The sequence below is a fragment of the Marmota flaviventris genome, chromosome X, assembly GCF_047511675.1.
Source record: "Marmota flaviventris isolate mMarFla1 chromosome X, mMarFla1.hap1, whole genome shotgun sequence".
Lineage (NCBI taxonomy): Eukaryota > Metazoa > Chordata > Mammalia > Rodentia > Sciuridae > Marmota > Marmota flaviventris.
Window position 1 is genome coordinate 37,511,281 of NC_092518.1, and position 20,142 is coordinate 37,531,422.

General features: G+C 41.8%; 1 protein-coding gene across 1 annotated transcript in view; it reads right to left on the bottom strand.

Moving 5' to 3' along the window:
* Positions 1 to 970: 970 nt before the first annotated feature.
* Dipk2b (divergent protein kinase domain 2B) overlaps positions 971 to 20,142 on the bottom strand; it is a 64,623-nt gene continuing 45,451 nt past the window's right edge. Inside the window, exons 3-5 of the mRNA XM_027927248.2 lie at positions 17,968 to 18,141; positions 14,988 to 15,276; positions 971 to 13,785 (exon numbers count right to left, since the gene is read on the bottom strand). Coding sequence (XP_027783049.1) covers positions 13,445 to 13,785; positions 14,988 to 15,276; positions 17,968 to 18,141 — 804 coding nt within the window. The 3' untranslated portion in view covers positions 971 to 13,444. The remainder of the gene's footprint in view (positions 13,786 to 14,987; positions 15,277 to 17,967; positions 18,142 to 20,142) is intronic.

A 20,142-nucleotide genomic window follows, 5' to 3' on the forward strand; every position in this document is an offset into this window, starting at 1 on the left:
ATCAAATAGAAACCCAAGCAAAACAGGCTGCAGATTTAGAATTGAAGCAAAAATAAAAAGAAATAATAAATGTGCAAATCATTATTTCCAACATTCAGTGTTTAGCCACCCAGCTTCTGAAATTTTGTGTTGGTTTTCTTAGTTCCTACCACTTAACTTGAATATAAATGATGACACGGGTGCATATTTTTAAAAACATATTTAGCCATCATGAAGGCATGCAAACCCATTCTATTGAGTTTTATTAGTTGAAAAAAAAATGATGCAGACTGTCTCAAACTCAAAACTAGGGATCAGGAGTCTTGGCCAAGGTTCCAGTTGGCCACACTATCACAGTGATGCTCACTCCCAGGCTGCTGGGCATGCATAAGGGAGACATACCCACATGTGGAAAATGCCTGCATTTTTTCGTAATAAAAACAATACATCCATATGACTTTTATTTTCTTCTTAGTTCATGTTAAAAGATTCAATTTTTCTATAATGAACACAATATTATAAAAATATTTTTATTTTTATTATTTATTGGTACTGGGGATTTGAACCCAGAGGTGCTTTACCACTGAGCTACATAATCAGTCTTTTTATTTTTTATTTTGAGACAGGGTCTCTCTAAGTTGCTGAGGTTGGCCTTGAACTTGTGATCCTCCTGCCTCAGCCTCCTGAGTCACTGGGATTACAGGCATTCACCACCTCACTGGGCTCAAAAATATTTTTAAAGTTCCAAAAGAATACTTATTAAATATAGAAAAGTAAAAACTTTTAAAAAATTTTAATTTATATATGACATCAGAATGCATTACAATTCTTATTACACATATAGAGCACAATTTTTCATATCTCTGGTTGTATACATAGTATATTCACACCAATTTGTGTCTTCATACATGTACTTTGGATAATAATGTCCATCTCATTCCACCATCATTAATAACCCCATGCCCCCTCCCTTCCCCTCCCAACCCTCTGCCCTATTTAGAATTTGTCTATTCCTCCCTTGCTCCTTCTCCCCATCCCACTAGGAATCAGCCTCTTTATATCAAAGAAAACATTCAGCATTTGGTTTTGGGGGATTGGCTAATTTCACTTTGCATTATCTTCTCCAACTCCATCCATTTACCTGCAAATGCCATGATTTTATTCTCTTTTATATAATATTCCATTATGTATATATGCCACAGTTTCTGTATCCATTCATCTATTGAAGGGCATCTAAGTTGGTTCCAGTTTAGCTATTATGAATTGTGCTGCTATAAACATTGATGTGGCTGTGTCCATAGTATGCTGTTTTTAAGTCCTTTGGGTATACACGGAGGAGAGGGATAGCTGGGTCAAATGGTGGTTCCATTCCCAATTTTCCAAGAAATCTCCATACTGCTTTCCATATTGGCTGCACCAATTTGCAGTCCCACCAGCAGTGTATGAGTGTACCTTTCCCCCCACATCCTCACCAACACTTATTGTTGTTTGTCTTCATAATAGCTGCCATTCTGACTGGAGTGAGATGATATCTTAGAGTAGTTTTGATTTGCATTTCTCTAATTGTTAGCGATGATGAGCATTTTTTCATGTATTTGTTGATTGATTATATATCCTCTTCTGAGAAGTATCTGTTCAGGTTCTTGGCCCATTTATTGATTGGGTTATTTGTTTTTTTTAGTATTTAACTTTTTAAGTTCTTTATATACCCTAGATGTGTGAGGGATAAAGATTTGCTCCCAAGATGTAGGCTCTCTGTTCACCTCACAGATTGTTTCTTTTGCTGAGAAGAAACTTTTTAGTTTGAGTCCATCCCATTTACTGATTCTTGATTTTAATTCTTGTACCACAGGAGTCTTATTAAAGAAATTGGCACCTAATCTCACATGATGAAGATTAAGGCCTACTTTAGAAAGGTAAAAATATTTTTAAAGAATCTGAAACTGCTCTTTCTGACATCTTTCAGTGTCGCCAGAATGGTGTACGTGAATATCCTGGCTGATGTCCTCAAGAGCATCAACAATGCTGAAAATAGGCAAACACCAGGTCCTTATTAGATCATGCTCCAAAATTATTGACCAGTTTCTAACTGTGATGATGAAGCATAGTTACATTGGCAAATTTTAAATCATTGATGATCACAGAACTGGATAAATAGTTGTGAACTGCCACAGTCTGGCTGGGCTAATGGCTCCCAGCAGTGAACCTCACAGGCAGGTTAAAAAAGTGTGGAGTGGTCAACCCCAGATTGGATGTGCAGCTCAAAGCCCTAGGAAAATGGCAGAATACTCTGCTCCCATCCCAGGGTCAGTTTGGTTTCATTGTATTGACAATCTCAGCTGGCATCATGGACCATGAAGAAGCAAGACGAAAACATATGGGGGGTGGGGGGGCAGAATCCTGCGATTCTTTTTCTAGGAATGTAAAACATACATACAAAGAATACCTCAATGGGGGAAAACAATCTGAAGCTGCATGATCTTAATCTGACTGTTAATATTTTATTCTTTACAGTCTTATTTCTATGTAAAACTTTATTAAAAAAGAAAAATAGCCAAACACAAGAAACAAAACAAAGTTCAACAAATATAGAATCTTTTGTGACCTGTTAGTTTCCCTTAGCATTGGATCATGTTTTCTTATTGCCTTATAACTTCTAAACAGAATTTTGATTTTAGTTGCATATATAATCATGTGGGTATGAACCAAATTACTTAGCCATTTCTCTTGTGTATTTAAACAATTCTCTGCTATTTAGAATGTTGTGATTATCATTTCAATGAATAAACCTTATGTTTCTTTCAGTTAAATTTTTAGCATTGCATTTTTAAAAACAAAATTATATAATATATGTATATACATATATGTAAATATACATGAATATGCATATATGCAAATATATGTATATGCATATTTGCAAATATATGTATATGCATATATGTAAATATATGTGTATATACACATATACAAATATATATGTAATTGTATATGAATATACATATATGTAACTATAATGTATATACATGTATGTATATGTACATATAATCTGGAAAGTCTTATAGCTCTTCAGGGTTTGTTATAAGAATCAGCCTCCTCCCTCTCTTTCCCTCCATTTGCTTTGCTACACAGGCAATGACATCATTTAACTAATTCTTTTGCCTACTTACTGCCACTTCTTTAAACAACACGTTCAAATGGAAACTTGTTGATTTTCTTTGTTTAGGCATTATGTATTGAATCTTCACCAAAATGATGATTCATTTTGCTATTCTTCTCCCCAGCCCACTCTTCCCATGTATACTCTTCTTATACTCCCAATAAAGATATATAGTTATTTTGGTTAAATCAATATTTTGTGTTTCAATTACTATGGCTTTGTAAATGCCATTCAAAGTCATGAGGTATACAATGCCCACTTTTCTTCCTCTGCATAACTTTTTGTTTTCTCTGAAGTGAATTGTGTTAATGCCTTTGCTTGGTTTTCTATGTATTTATATTTAATTCAAATCAAAATTATTCACCAGTTTTCTAAATCTTCTCCCAAAACATTCAGACACATCAGGTTTGTGTTTCATATTCTGAAGGAATAGCTTCTGAAACCTTCTGACTTGTCCTCCTGTAGACTGGGTGAGTCTATTGGTGCCACTTGGAACCACTTCTACCAGCATCTTGGGATTTCTTTCCCCTTTCTGTTGTGCCCTTAAGAAGAAGGTATCCTCCAAGAACTTTCTACCACAGGGTGCTTGGAAAAAATTTGAGAACTTGAATATCTGAAGTTATTTTGCTTAGTTTGAATAGAAACAAAATTGACTGATTATTTGGATAATGAATTCAAGGTTGGAAGTAATTTCCCTTCAGAATTTGGAAGTCATCACCACCTCTGAAAAATTGTGAGCTTTTCCCCTTTATCCCTAGGGTTCTGAACTTTCATCTATTTGCAATGAGCACTGCAAAAGTCCTAATTGAAACACGGATGGACTTTAATTCTTGGAATGTTAATCTTTGTGTTGATGATTGCCTCCTGTGTGCAAGCATATGTTTATTTGCATGTTTGTGTCTCTGTCTGGCTATGTGTCTTTGAACTGCATATGTCTTTGTGTGTGCTCCTATGTTACTATATGGTGCCTGCATTTATGTACCTTATCTGGGTCTCTGTGTGTCTGTCAACCTGTGTGTATGTACTCTTTGGAACTCTTATTTTTGGGTATTGGACCTGCTGGACTAATTCTGTAATTCACTTTTTATTTCATAGTTTTTAATCTGACTTTTTGCTCTACTTCCTGGGAGTTTTCCCACTGGCCAAACATGTGAAAATTCAAAGCATCAAAATAAATATTAAATTATAACCCATTGAATGAGATAAGATTAACTCATACTTACACAAACATATTAATAAAACAGTAATGGGGGAAAGAAAAAGTTCTTTTTTATAATAGGCTGGCAATTAATAAATGTAGAAGGAACAACAGAATTAGAAAATCATCATTTAGCAACCATCAGAGTAAAAGTTGATTCAGGCAAGAACCATCAATTGAAGTTAAATTGAGTAGGTAGAAGCTTGATGAATAGACAATATTTACGTTGTCTAAAAGTATTTCCTCTTCAATTTTGTCTTAACTTTTAAATTGGAGGTTTACTAATAGACCCTATCTTAACCAAATGAATATCACTAGTAAGGGAACAAACTGACCTCATATGTCTTCAGATAGTCTATAGTGAAGAAGGTACAGCATCACCCAAAGTGAAAAGCCTAAATCACATCATAAGGAAATATCAGACAAACCCAGATTGAAGAACATTCTACAGAATAACTGGCTGTTCCACTTTGAAGACATCAAAGTGATAAAATACACGCACATACACATATACATGCAAGGACTGAGAAACTATTCCAAATTGAAAAAGACCAGAGAGATACAACAGCTCAATGCAATATGTAGTCTTGGATTGGGTCCTGAGATGGATAAAAAAAAAGTTTCTTTGAAGGATATTTTTGGAGAAATTGACAAAATTTGAATAAGGGCTATAGTTAGACAATAGTGCTGTATCAATATTAGTCTCCTGATTTTGAGCATCATACTGTGGTTATGTAAGCCTTTATTTGTTTTTAGGATATAAATTCAAGTATTTAGAGGCGCATCTGTAACTTTTCTAAAATGGCTCAGAAAAAAAGGGGGATGTAGAAGTGGGGAGAACAAGAGGCATTGGAGCAATAGAAGGAGGGAAGGAGAAAAATGATATAGCAAATGTGAGAAAAAAGGCAAACAAGTGGGAATACAGATGCAGGGCATATGGAAATTATTTGTACTTTTCTTTCAGCTTTTCTGAAGGCCTGAAATAATTTCAAAATAATGTAATGGAGAAAAATGAAAATAAAATGAGTAGGGAACTCAAACAGATGGATGAGTGCTCTGAAGAGCCAGTGGGGTTGGCCCAATGTGACCTTCACTCTGTGAACATGGCAGGGTTGGGGTGGCTGAGGAGCTTCTGATGTCAAGTCTTTTGGTCTTTTCCCATGGGGGTTCCCTCATCATTCTTCTGCCTGGAGGTGAAGGCCAGACTGCCAGTGCAGCAAAGGGTGGGGAGCTCACAACCGCTGTGACCTTGATCCTTTGGTTTTCAGAGTGACCTACCACCCTAGTCTCTGCATGCTGCCCCTGAAGAACCTTTAATGGATTTTCAGGGAAGGGGCCTCTGATATTTGTTGGTCTTGGAGGGCCATTATTTGGCTGTACAGAGTGGGGGAGACCAGAAATCCGACTGCTTCTGAAAATAGTCCTTCAAACCTTATCCATGTTTTAGCCACCTTGTCCCCCCTCACTTCCTGAACAATCTAAGGCCTCCAATTCCTCAACCTTTTGAGGGAGTTTGTGGTATAAATTGGGTTGGTTCTCAGCATTCTCTGCTGCCAGTTTAGGATTCAGTTCTTCTGGTCCTAAGTTATTTGCTTTCCAGCTTTCAAAACTGTGTTTCTATTTTTCTCCTCTCTCATTTCCCCCTGTCTTGTAGTTTATGCCTATTAAAAATTCCACTTACTCTTGTTCAGTGGGGGGTTACAAATGTTCAATCCATGATTTTTAACAACCAGTCTGTGCATAAATCTCTCTGCATTCTTGATTACTTCCTTTGGATTCTGTCCCAGAAGTGGAATTACTGGGTAGAGTGTGCCATCCTTTCAGAGGCTCTTGATGAACTTTGCCAAATTGCTTTGCAATAGGATTATATTCTCACCAAGTTTCCATGACTTGTCTATTTTCCTGAAATTTTTCCTGCTTTGGGTAGGATCATTGAAAAGATAAAATATTAAAATATTTGCTATTTTGACAAGTGAAATATGAACTCACTTTTAGCACGATTCCCTTAAAGAGTGATTTTTCGCAAGGAAGCTTCAGGTATGAGCAGGAGGCAGAAAGATTAATTTGGCTCAATGGTGGCAGGTGGGGATAGCAAGGTAGGGAGGTGGGGAGTGGTGGGTTTCCACTGGTGCTCCATGCCCCCTCTGTAAGAGGCACCATGGTTTGTGTGAGGAAGGAGGAAATCACAGGTAAGTATGAGGAAACTCTGGGTCTCTGCTGCCTTCCTGTGTAGATAAGGGCAGCCTTGGTCCAAGCATGGGCACATTCACCTAAGCAAATTAAATAAAAGAAAGGGAGAGAAAACATGGGAATAACAGAAACGGTACTGTGATGCTTCTACTCAGTGAACAGGACCCTAAAGTGCACCTCAAATGGGAGACCTGGATCTTCCTTTGAATCCAACTCAGTTTCCTTGTGTTTTTAGTTGGGACTGTCTTGTCACATAGACAATATTTTGGTGTTTTGAGATACTTATTTTGTTTTATACAATATATCCCCAATATGCAGGCTAACCCCTGCAAATTAGTGCTGAACTAATTTTCGAGTTTTTTTCTTTGTTTTAAAACTTTTTATTTTGGAATAATTTTATACTTACCAAAAAGTTCCAAAATTGTATACAGATTTCCTCTACACCCTTCGCCCAACTTCCTCTCGTGTTAGCACTGTATATAACCATAACACAATTATTGACACTAAGGGATTAACATTAATAAAATGTGATTTGCTAATCTATAGACCTTACTTGAATTTTACCCACCAAGTTGCCCAACTGAGAAAGAGAACAGCACCTACAATATCTGGAAACTGGCATGGCATTATCAGTTAGGACTTGCCCTCAGTGTTGCTCATAGCTGAACTGGCCCTCACAGCTCAGCCTTAATGTTCTCTTATAAACAATTTCTGAGATTGCCAGCATCAAACAAGGCCACTCTGTGACCAAGAAGGATCAAGACTAAATAAGGGCACTCATATCTGAACACAAACAAAAACATGAACATCAAACAAAAATGACTGAACGTTCCAAAATATGGGATGTTCACTGTCTTGCGAATTGTAGCTTTAGCCATGCCTATTCCTTCTGAACTACCTTTAAGATTTCTTGAGATATGCAATCATAAAATTATTCCCACTTCCTGAAAACATCCAATTCAGAACATCAGAAGTGAACAGGAAAGGAAATTTTTTTTTATCCCCTTCTTTCCTACATGAGAGGCAACATCCTGGAAATACCCTTTTGTTCTTTGCTTCTTTCCCATTTAGCACTGTATCCTGTGAATAACTCCATATCAGTTCATAGAGTGCTTCCTCATTCATTTGTACAGCTACATCACACTCCATGGTGTGCATGGACTAGTTCTTTCAAACTTATGTCCTATGTACAGAGATTTATATTTTTCCAATTTTATAATTACAATGAATAACTTTGCATATCCATTGCAAATTATTTGCTTATTCATTACTCAACTGCAGTGAACTCCATTGCTGCAATGAATGACTTGGATGCACTGACTTTTGACAGAGAGGCTGGTGCAGTATCCAAAGATGGACACATCTCCCTCTGTGATGCCACACTGGCCCTAGGGTCAAAGTCTAGGTTTGAGGCAATTCTCTGGTCACTCAAGTAGGTCAGGAGTGCTCTAGTCTCCTTGTCTGTCTCTCTAAAGAGCTCTAGTGGGTGGGGGGCATATACAGGTTGCCTAGCCCACCTTTGCTGGCTAGTTTCTCTGAGCTGCTTTCTTAGAGGGCCATTATGTCTGCAAATACAAGGGTTCTTGCCTGTGTGTTGGCCCTCCCACATGGCCTAAAATTAGTCTTAATATACTGAAGAGCTGCAGACAGATCAGTGAGTATCCTTGTGTACATGCAAGCTCATACGTGCCAATATATGTGATGACAGGCTCAAAGTGGGGAAAAAAGCCATATCACCATGAACCGGTAGTGAGGCCAGAGCTTTCAATGGGCCAAGATGTGTTCCTCATTTCTCTTCCTACAGTAAGCATGGATAGACTTCTTCAGGCTCCCAATATTATCTGATGGAGGAGAATTCCCTTCTGAGCCTGGTGGAGGGCCAGGTTGGGGAGGTATGTATAATGGCTACCCACCTGCCTTTGATGATTGATGTGGGAAGTGAAAAAAATGCAGTCTGATTATTGAGTATCCTGAGGCATCCTGGGGGCTTCTGGGGGCTGGAGTAAAGGGTTGGGGCAGAGATCAGGGTCCTTTTCTTTTGTTTGTGTTGGCTGCATAAGGAACCCTTCTGCTGGGAGACCCTTGGCTTTTGAGCTACATTTGCCTTCAAATATAGGGTCTTGAGAGACATCACTCTATTTAAACAAGGCAATGTCCCTGGAGTAAATATTTTTCTCCTCATTTTATAGATGTAGAAAGTAAGGCTCAGAAAGGTTCAGTAACCTGCCAAAGGTTACACAGTAACTACCATAGTCATGGGTTGATACTAGGTCTGTCTGATTCCAAAAATCAGATCGTCCCCAAAAGAACACAAATCCAACAAAATATTTATTTTAATTCTAGAGGAAATGTTCAGGTTTGTGGAATTGCTTATAGGCAGAAGTCAGATGCTATAGGAGAGGACTGGGAAAGCAAGAGACCTAAAAATTGTCACTTTTAGCAAATCACTGAAACTAGTTTCCTCCTGTGGAAAGAAGGACTTGCCCCTGGGGCTGTGGTTAGACCCTGCTGATGGTGGCAGCCAGTAGAGTCTGTTCTCATAGGTCTTTGCCATGGCAGTTGTTACATATTTATACATCACCCCTGGTCCCACCCCTGCTCCCCTTGGATATAGAAATCAAATGAGCTCCCAGAAAATGCCAAGAGCATTCAATGCCAAGTATAATCCTGCAAACTGTACAGTTGTAGAGGGTCTGAGTTTAATTTCATGCTTTATTGTCTCATCTTGCAATTCTTATTTTTGAATAGGAGACCTTGCATTTTCATTTTCCTCTGAAAATTATTCAACAAATAATGTAACCTGTTCTGTAGGCTAAAAGGTATTGACTGATCTAACTCAGAAATATACTCTAATGCCTCCAATAAAATTTCAGGGGACTGAGAATACATGATGATATTTTTGTTCTGGCTGAAGTCACTTGAGTGTTGACTCACCTGTCTCCTAGCTGTTGAGGGGAAGGCACTGTTCCTGGGGAAGGGGTCTGTCCTATATATAGCCAGTATGGTGTATGAACACCACCAAGCAAATAGGGCAGAAGAACACAGTCATTGTTCTCAGTAGGAACATTTTCCCAGCATCTGCTGTGTCTAGCCCTGTGTTGCTATGGGGAATACAAAGTGCCCCACATTACCACCATGCTCAGGAAGTTTCCAGGTGGATGGGAGGGTGGGACACAGATCTTTCTGGTATACTCTTGGTATTAGTCCCAAGTGGGACACAGTGTGGTCCAGGAGTTGACATAAGGTTCAGAAAGTGACCTGTCAGGGCTGGTATGTAAGAGAAAGATTTGGGTCAAGATAGCACCCACACAGGGTCTTCAGTAAACATTAGAACTTTGTAAGTTGGAGAAGGTCACCATCAACCCTGAGTATGAAGGCATCACATACTTCTCCAGAATTTCCTTATGCTTGACATTGAGTGTTCTTGGCTTGCTTTTGAATCAATTACACTAGGTTGGAGTTGATGTGTGTCATAAGTTGGGTTCTCTAGAAGCAGATACTAAGATGGATTTGGGAGTTTATGTTGGTTTCCTGTGGTTGCTATAACAAATTACTGCAAAGTGGCTCAAAAAAAATTTATTATCTCACAATTCTAGAGGCCAGAAATCTGAAGTCAATTTCACTGATCTGAAATCAATATGTCAGCAAGACCTCACTCTCTCTGGAGACTCTGGAGGTGAATCTATTCCTTGCCTGTTCTAGTTTCTGGTGGCTGCCAGAGTTCCTTGGCTTGTGGTCACATTGCCCTAGACTTGGCCTCAATTTTCACATTGCCCCTCTTCTTCTGTCTCAAAATTCTCTTTGCTTTTCTCTTATAAGGTTATATGGGATGGCATTTAGGGTCTAACTGGATAATCCTAGATAATACCCTCCATTCAAGATCCTTTACTTAATCATGTCTTTTCCATGTAAAGTCACCATCACAGGTTCTCAGGATTAGGAATGTAGACATATTTTTCTGGGGGCTGCCATTCAACCCACTACAGGGTGCAAGATGTTTAAGAGGGACAGATATCTGTAAAAAGAATACAGGGGAAGCAGAATGGGCAGAGGGAAGTTAGACTGTGATATAGGCCCAGTAGAGTCTTGACCAGCTCAGTGGGGAGTTCTGGAATGAGAATTGCCTGTCAAAGTTGTTACTCAGTGAACCAATATGGCTGGGCTATCACACCTCACCAAACCCAGTCACTGGATATGACTATGCCCTAGGAAGGGTGTAACTCTGAAGCTGCAGGGTAGCTGAGGCAGAGTCAAAAGGGGTCAACAGCTAGGCAGACAGTTGTTCCTTAAAGTAGGGAGGGGATTCAGACAACTCTGCTCTGTTTCTGCCACAGGAAGGGAGTGGCAGAGATGGTCTGTAGATTGTATGGGGTGTGGGTGGGACACATCTCCTGAAGGCAATGCCTGAGTGGGGCCTGTGATTTTTTAGGCCTGTTGACAAGAGCGACACATCTGCTCTGTCCTGAAAGCATATGAGAAAAGGGACTCTGTAACCTCCTGAACCTGCAAAAATTCATTGTTGGAGAATCATTTCTAAGCCATTCCAAAGCATACATAGCTTCTGCCTAACATCTATCTGTCCTGCCTTCATTAGCTCTTGGCCTGTACTGCGGATGTGAGCACAGCTGCACAAATACAGAATTTGATTATAATTTGCACTAAAAACAATCTCTCAATAGCCCCCTGAGGGTGCTTGGGCGGTTTGGTTCTTTGCTTTCTCCTGGGACTCAGTCAAGTAGGGCACCAAGATCTCTTTCTCCTAATTCAGGAGGGATCTGAGTCTGTATTTCCTGCCTAACACTCAGCAGCTCCAGGGGTTATGTGATGGTTTTGAAGGAACATTCCTCAGAGTCTCAAGAGACTGGTCTGAAGGAAAGGTCTGGAGTTCTGTGCAGGTGGGCAGAATTGTGATAGAGGGGTTAGAGGAAGGTTTCTTCATTGCCCGTGAAAGGGTCCATTTTTGTACTCCTTGGGGACCTCACTCAAAGTCACTCATCATATGGAACAATTTTGCAATGGAAAAACACCTGCAACTAGAGAGATGGGCTGAGTGTTGGAGGGTCTCTGTGACCACCCTTATTCTTCAGTGGAATTCTGGAAAGTCTAGAGGCTGTGACTCTTCTCTGGACTCTGGACAGGATAATGTCCAGGCTAGGAGGACACAGTGCATGCAGGTCAGAAGGGAGAAGGGTGGCTGTGCAGGTGGGAAGGGTGGTCAGACTTCACCTTCCAGAACAAGCTGGAAGGCAGTTTCAGATTCTCAGGCAATTGAAGCTTGCTATTCCACAAGCTTGGCCTGTCATCCTCACTATCATGGTTGCCATGTGGCTGTGTCTGGAGCAGTCAAAAGCAAACCCAAAGGGCAACATAGCACATGACAAAAAATAAGACTTTTGGGGGCCCATCTTTAAATGTAAGTGAAAGGACTAGATTTGAATAGCACAGGACGAGAGTCAGAAGCTGATGGGGAAGACAAGAGGAGCATGGGTTGGTAGCATGGGTTCTGGAACTATCCCAGCAAATCATTCTTCATCCCTGGGCCTCAGTTTCTCCATCTTCATAGTGAGTCATGTTAAGCCAAGTGTTCTGACCTTAAAGGTGTTGATTTAGAGGTAGAAAAGAGGAGGTAGACTTAAAGGTCCCTGGGGAAAGAAGGTTGGTAGGAGACTGGGAGAAGGTCTAGAAGAACCCCACTACTGTTGCATACATGGAAGTCCACATCTCATGTGGCTAAATGTTTAATTTAAAAGGTATAAAGCAGACTGACTGTTAACTAAACTGTGTTCTAATGGCTGACTTGAAAAATATAATTTTGTAATGGCCTGTGAAGCCAAGTTTGAATGAAAATTCTGACTCCTTACAGTTGTATTCTGGAGCACATAGTATGGAAAGAGCCCACCCTGGTTCCCAGTTGTGGCTACATTAAAAATGTTCTAGAAAGCAGTAGATACTTGGTACCCCAGCTACTGTGCTGTGAAGTCCATCTTTGTGATTGGACTGAGGTTACACTTTCATAGCCTGCTTTTGCCAATGACTGAGTACAGCAGAGATAATAAGAGAGGTCCATCATGGGAGACATGGGATTTGTCTGGTGGCTGGCTTTGTTTTTTCTCTAAGCTCTTTGCTTCTTCCTTTTTGCCTTTCCCACAGGCACTTTCCCTAAGAAAATTCTCACCCATAGAATCCTGTCCCGACACCCACTTCTTAGAGGAATGAAACTAACACACTGGCTCTGGCTGTCCCCTTCTCTTCTTCGTCCTGGTTTCTCCCCACACTATAAGGTGCCTCCTATGTAGAAGTAGGGAATTCCAGGTACCTGAAGTGTGGCTCAGGAGAAGACAATGGTGGGTATGTCCCCTTGGCCTGCAGTCTGCTCCCCCACAGTGGTGTGAGAAGCATGGCAGGAAGAACAGGGAACAGGAAGTTGGTCTCTTTGTCTGAATCTAAAATTCCAGTAGTCCAGAGACTTACTTTCACCCTGCCTTCCCTCTACACCAGCCTTATGACCTGCATGGCTCTTTCTCAGCCCACCTGTGTGTGCTTTTGGAACATGCTTTGTCACCACCTGGACTGGGGCTAGTGAGCATGTGTCCCAGATCTCTTACATCTCTGTCTTCTTTCACCTTTATGAAACTCTGGTGGAGAAGAGAAGAAACCAAGGCTCAAACACATTGAGTGAGTGTCCATACCCAGGTTTGCTGATGCCCATCCCTGGGTTCTGCCATGACATCTCAGTTCTGCCATGACATTGCCAGGAGGGGCAATCACATGATTTGTTACAACTGTCCTCCTTAGTTTGAGTGTTCTTTAGCCCCTGGGAGGTGAATATGCATTTCTATTAATGTTTGACATAGAGATGCTTTGTTTGACCTGGCAGCCAAGTGTGTCATCCCCTCTAGATCAGCCTGGGATCCAGCTCCTCAGAACTTATCATTGTACTTGCAGTCTGGGTAGCGGTAGGCAAATCTGGGGCCACAGGTTCTCAGGGGCCTCAAGATGTCCTTCAGCCGGGTGGCAGCTCCAAGGACTTCTGGATCTGGGCTGGCCTCCTCGCCACACTGAGCAAGAGCAGTGTCTATCTCCTCTTGTACTGGGGAGGGGAACCTCCCCTGAAGAAGTCGAGGCAGCAACTGCTGACAGACCAGCACAAGGCTCTGCTTCTCAGGAACCATATTGCAGGAGGGCAGCTGGGCCTGGCAGCCAGAAACCAGGCAGCTAAAAATGTCTTGATCTTCTCCTGCCCTGGTGGCTACTTGGCTACCTAGAAAAAAGAAGGAGAAGATCACATACTCTACAACCTGTTTTCCTTGATGGAGGACACCACTAATTATAATTTCTGGGTGAAGTGGTTTACTCTCCCAGCATTTCCCTGTCACCAAGAATTTAAAGCTCAGGGACACAAATGGCCTCTTCTGAAAACAACATGGGAGGAACTCTCTCTGTTACAATAGGTTGAGACCTGAACATGGAAAACCCACTTATCCCTACCAGAAGTTGGGAAAGGCTTTATTTCTGGTAGGGATAAGGGGTCACATCCATATTGTTATTTTTCCATTTCTACTGAACTAGGGAACTCAAGAAATTATTAGGACTGCTTTCACTTGCCTTTTTAAGATACAAAGTTAGGATAAAAAACAGGTAATCCAAAATATGCATTCAACAGGTTGTAATGGGGTGGATACCAGTCCAGTGATTTATGTATCTTGAATATTCTAGAATCAGCCTTGTTTCGATTTTTACCAATAAAGGCACATCAGAAAATGAGTAAGTGCTGTTTAAATTCTTCTATCTTTGTAGACTTCCTCATATAAACAAAATCAGAAGTGGGAAAAGAAAATTTTTGTTCTATTATTAGATTCAAAAAATGTGGTCACCATGGGAAATTGGGATGTTTAAAGGGCTCTAGACTGCTGGATGAGCCTTTGCACATAGTGAAGAACATGAGTCACTCATACACCTCATTCAGTTCCATGCTTTTTAATTTGAAAACTTTATAAAAAGCAGATGTGCCAATATGGATTGCCAAATGCGCCAGTGAACCAGCCAGATATTTAAGTTTTAGATAAAGGCTAAAAGCATCTGCTAAAAAAGGCTCTGAGAGGAAGATGGGCCCTGGAAGTCTATGTGTGAGGAGGGCCAGGGCAGGTTACTGGGCTTCATAAACCCAACTGGACAATAGCACTGCCCTGGAAGGGTGCAGTTGGGGCTGAGCTACTGTGGACAATGCCCCTTGTGGACAAGGTCAAATTCATTTCCGCTTTGGAGCTGGAGCTAGAGGCAAAATCTGAACAGGGTTAAGGGACATTTTACACAACATCTAATATGCCCCAAACTTGGCTTGCTCTCACTGTAACACATGGACACTGGAAAGGCCCAATTGTGTGACCCCAGGTCACCCCTCCTTAGCTTCTGTCACCCTGACATCCCCCTTGACAGCTGCTCAGCCAGGCCCATGCTGGGTACCTTCCTGCTTGTCGATGACGCCCAGTGCTCTGGCATCCCGGATGAACAGATGCCCGTTGTTAAAGATGCCAAACATGCCTGCATCAACATGGGTGAAGTAGAAGAAATAGTTCAAATCATTGCTTCTCAGGGACTCCAGGACACCAAGGAGCTGGTAGGCGAGGTCAGCTGCCTGGTCTGGGGGTGCACCATAGAATTCCTGCAGTGGCCTGGTGCTGGTGCTGACAAGGAATCTGCCACAGGAGCCCAGGTACTTGGGCAGCGGCCATCCCTCCGCCCCAGGGAAGATCTGCCAAGCCGGAAGGAACAGGTATTAGCGAATGAGAGAAAAATCTCATGGAGACAGCTCTCTCCCTACCTCTCACTGAGAGAACACAGAAAAATCAGCCTCACACAGGCATCCCTGCTCTCAAAATACACCAGCAAAGTGTTTCTTCATCATTTTTATACTTCTTGGAACATGGCAATACCCCTACACTCCCCCCCCCCCCAACCGGCCATCCCTTTCACATTCTGTCATTGATGGAAAGACTTTAGAAGGAGGCTCTTCTCATTTCTGTGCAGTGTATTTTAACTGTTTCTTCTGAGCAGGGTATGAGAATGCTAATGGACCTGCAAAATTTTTTGATGGTATCCAGGATTCAGAGAAATATGTCTAACAGTTGTATTGTTGGAAAAATATGAGTAGGACTTGAGATTTCACAAGGACTTGAGATATCACTACTTACGAAGAGACTGTGGGAAAAACAATGGAGAGTCAACTTAAAGCTGATTCAAAGAAAAATATTTTTAAAAATAACAGTGCAAGCTGGGTGTGACAACAGGTTACAACCTGTCATCCCAGCTACTTGGGAGGCTGAGGCAGGAGGATCATGTGAGCTTAAGAGTTTGAGGCCAGCCTGGCAAGAGTGAGATATCTAAAAAATAAATAAAAATAACAGTGCAGGACAAAAATCACGATTGTAGCCCTTGGGAAATTCAGATTTGGGGAACCCCTGCACTGACCTTAACTTTCTTTCCAGACAGCCCTGGGTGAATCTGCCTAGCTGAGGTAACTACATACTCACAGATGCTTCTCAACTAACTGGACCCTTCTAGATATCCTAACACTGGCCTAAGGAAGCTTAGCACAGCCTGACTCCTGTTAAGAACTCCCAACTTGCACATTTGTGAGGTGAAAAAGAGGGGAGGGAGTCCTAGCTGGTTTTTTTCTTGACAGTGTATTAAAGCAGCTATATCTAGAAGGGTGTTTCTTTAAACTATGGAATAAATAACAAAAAATCCCCTTTTCTTTCTTTAAAAAAAAACAAAGTTAGGCTGGGGGTGCAGCTCAGTTGGTAGAGTGCTTGCCTAGCATGCACAAGGCCCTGGGTTTGATCCCCAGCTCTAAACAAAACAAAACAAAAAACCCAAACAACAGTCTTCCCCAGTGTCATAATTTTCTGTCCCTTTTGCTCATTTTATTTCATGTTATGAAAATCCCATGCCCATTTACTCTTTGAGTTTCACCTGACTGGAGGGGACCTTTCTCACTATGTGCTTTTTTTTTTTTTTAAGAATTTTTTTTTTTTTTTTTTTTAGTGGTGCTGAGAATCAAACCCAGTGCCTCACACATGCCAGGCAAGTGCTCTACTGCTGAGCCACAATCCCAGCCTTCACTATGTGCTTTTGTAGGAGGTCCTGGGCCTACTGTCATTGTTTAAATGTGAAGCCACAAACGCATTATTCGTTCCATGCTCTGCTCTTTCTTGGAGGAGCTCAGGGTTGAGTGGAAAGTCCTAGTCCCCATGGTCTTAGCCAGGCCTCTCAGAAGCCAAGTCCAGGTGTAGACAGGGTCTGCTGCTGTCACCAACCAAGATTAGAACAATGGGATAAAAGAGCGCAGGACAACCAGCAATTCCTTCTCTGCCCCTAATATTTTAAATGCAAATGTTACCAGGCAGGTTTTAGCAGAAAAGGCATGGCCTCTGACATCAGAGAGTTCTGGGTTTGGATTCCATTGATGACACTGTCTAAGTGACTTTGCCAAATCACTTCATATCTCTGGGACTCACTTAACCTCATCTAGAAAAGGAGACGATAATGAAATTCTTGGAAGGTTGTTGTGAGCATCAACTGACATAATTATATCAAACATTCAACACGATGCCTGGCAAAGTTGGGCTGGGGGTGCACCTCAGTGATACAGTAGTGATCAGTAAAGCAGGTGCTCAATAAAGGAGAGTCATTATTGGGTATTCAGATATCCATCATTCCTTTGGCCAATATTTATGAACTGTCTTTGCATAGTGCCTTTCTCCTCTACCTGTACTTTCTCCCCTCCTCTTCCTTCCTGTCTTCTCTCTCTTCCTTTTCTCTTTCTCTGTCTTTTATTCTTCTTCCTCCTTTTCCTCCTTCCTAGTTTCCTCTCTGTTCATTATGCAACTTCCATATCCTGACTTTTGGGGTCAGGGAGATTGGGCTCCACATGTTCTGGGGGTGTTTGTTTACAGTTAAGTGTCTGTCTCTGCCATTAGATTAGAAGTTCCCAAAGGCAAGAGCCACCATACCTGTCTCTTTAACCAGTGTATCCTCAAACCCTAATGCATCCTTATTTATTTGAGTATCCTCCTAATTGATGGACAGTTAATTTACTTTCATTTATTTCTCCTTTCTAAGCTTAGCTGCAGGAGTAAGCCACACTTTGGCTATTTCCCGACCCTCTGTGTTTGCTCAAATTTTACTGATATTTGAGGCACAGGTCAAAGTTGCTCTCTTTCACAAAACCCTTCATGGCTGCCTCAAGCAGCAAAGATGCCTACAATCACCTCCTCCTCACAATGCCAGCCTTGCACTCCCACACCTCTTTCTTCTACAGCAGCTGCAGCACTTTTACACTGCAGAAGTCAAACAGTAATTACCAAATGTCACAAAAGGACTAACATGGGCTGGTGGCCCCAGAGAAGGCTATAAAGGGGGTTGAACATTCAACCTAGCATACCTGTAGGAGAATGGGGTGAGCATTGACAGAGAGCGTGTAGAGCAGACGCAGCTTGTCACGGTCAGTAAAGTGGTCCATGAAGATGCTGCCAGCATCAGCTACCTCAGCATATCGCCGGACCACACGGTCTAGGAGTCTCTGTGAAGGGCAGCGCAGGAAGGGGCTGGGTAGTCCCTGCAGGTATGTGGGAGAGAGAAGTGAAAGGATTCTGAATGCTTCTAGGGCACAGGCAGGTTCTGCTGGTCCAGGAGACCTTGGGGTTGATGGGCTGGGCTGATGGTGGGGTAGAGATCCCCAGGACATAGGAGAGGGTGCTGAGCAGAAGGAGGACAGGGTGACCTCTGGGATGGGGGTTAAGGTACAGGGGAAAGAGTACTCCTGGGGGAGCTGGTGGGAGAGGGATGAGCAGGCTACACAGGATTGTGGAGGCTTGGAGGCCAGGAGTAAAAGATGGCACATATAGAGGCCAGAATGTGACAGAAAGAGTCCAGACTTTGGAGTTGACCACTTGTTGTTGCAGCATATTGTACAACGGTATCCCACTGCCAGTAGTCCTGTATGTTGGTGAGTCTGTAGGGTAGTATTGGAACTGTGTGTAGAGGGCTGGTGCAGAAGCTTCTTGTTATGGTTTGGATCTGAAAATGCCCTCCAAAGAGATCAATACAGGAAAGTTCAGAATGTTCAGAGGCGAGATGATTAGATTATGAGAAACTGTAACCTCATCAGTGGCTTAATCCATTTGATGGATTAATAATTTGAATGGACTATTGGGTGGTAACTGTAGGAATGTGGGGCATGGCTAGAGGAAGAAGATCACTGGTCATGTGGCAGAGTGACCTGGACTATATCTGTCCATGGCCCCTTTCTCTCTCTCTCTCTCTCTCTCTCTCTCTCTCTCTCTCTCTATCCCTCCCTCCCTCCTGGATGCTACAAGCTGAGCAGTGTTCCTCTGCCATGATGTTCTGCCTCATCTTGGGCCCACATCAATGGATCTGGCCTTCTATGGACTGAACCTCCAAAACTGTGAACTCAAGTAAATTTTTTCTTCTCTAAGTTGTCCTTGTCAGGTATTTTGGTCACAGGGATGCATAGAAGAATAGCACAACTCTGTAGGGATTGCCATTTGAAAACATAGTTGGCATGACACAGTTGGGAGAAGAATGCTAATACTTTCTGGAAGTTCTCAGTATTAGGCCCTGTGCTAGGCCTCTTCACAAGTGTTATCTCAGTAAACACAAGAACTCAAGAGCCTTTTGTGCTTTCTTGCCCTGGTGACTCTCCTGGAATTTTACAGTGGTTGATTGGAAAAGGGCTTCAAAAATGTGTTGAAAACATTGTGACATTAATTTTCATAGTCCATACTGGCAAATGCAAATGGTAGACTGCATTATTAAGTGATCTAGTAAAACACTCCCATTTTCCAGATGAGAATAAAGACCAGGAAAGGGACGTGGCTTAGTAAAGATTATGCTGCTTACTGGTGCCCAGGCTTTCTTTCATACCCACCCCTGGTAGGCAGAGAGAGGGAAAAAAATCAGTGATTTTGGAATGGGCAATATGTCCCAAAGCCTTCAGAGTATATAAAAACACAGATTGTGGGGCTGGGGAAGTGGCTCAGTGGTAGAGCATTTGTCTAGCACATTCGAGGCCCTGGGTTCAATCTGCAGCACCATATAAAACAATAAATAAATAAAATAAAGGTAAAAATACAGATCACTAGGCCCTTGTGTAAAACTTTTGGATAAATAGGTCTGGTAGGGGTGTAGGACTCTATATTTTGACAGGTGTCCTGGGTTTTGCTATTAGGCACATCTGAGGAACACAAACATGGAGCATGGAGATAAAGAATTAAATGTGATTCAGCCTGCCTGTCTTAGGAACCTTGGAAGAAGTCTCTGGGCAGACCTCTCCCATTACCTTGGATGCAAATACAAATGGTTGTGCAATCTTGATAGTAGAGTAAGGATATTTGGTGATAGCTTCTTCATCATTCCTCAAACAGCTGTCATCTTTCCCTGGAAGGGTTTGGCTAACAAAACTCAATGAGTTATCTTTTAAAAGGGGATATGCACACTATAATAATGTTGATCTAGAAACCTAGGTAACCTTCAAAATCTAGGAACAGCTGGGAGGCTGTGGCAGGAAGATCACTTGAGCCCAGGAGTTCCAAGGACA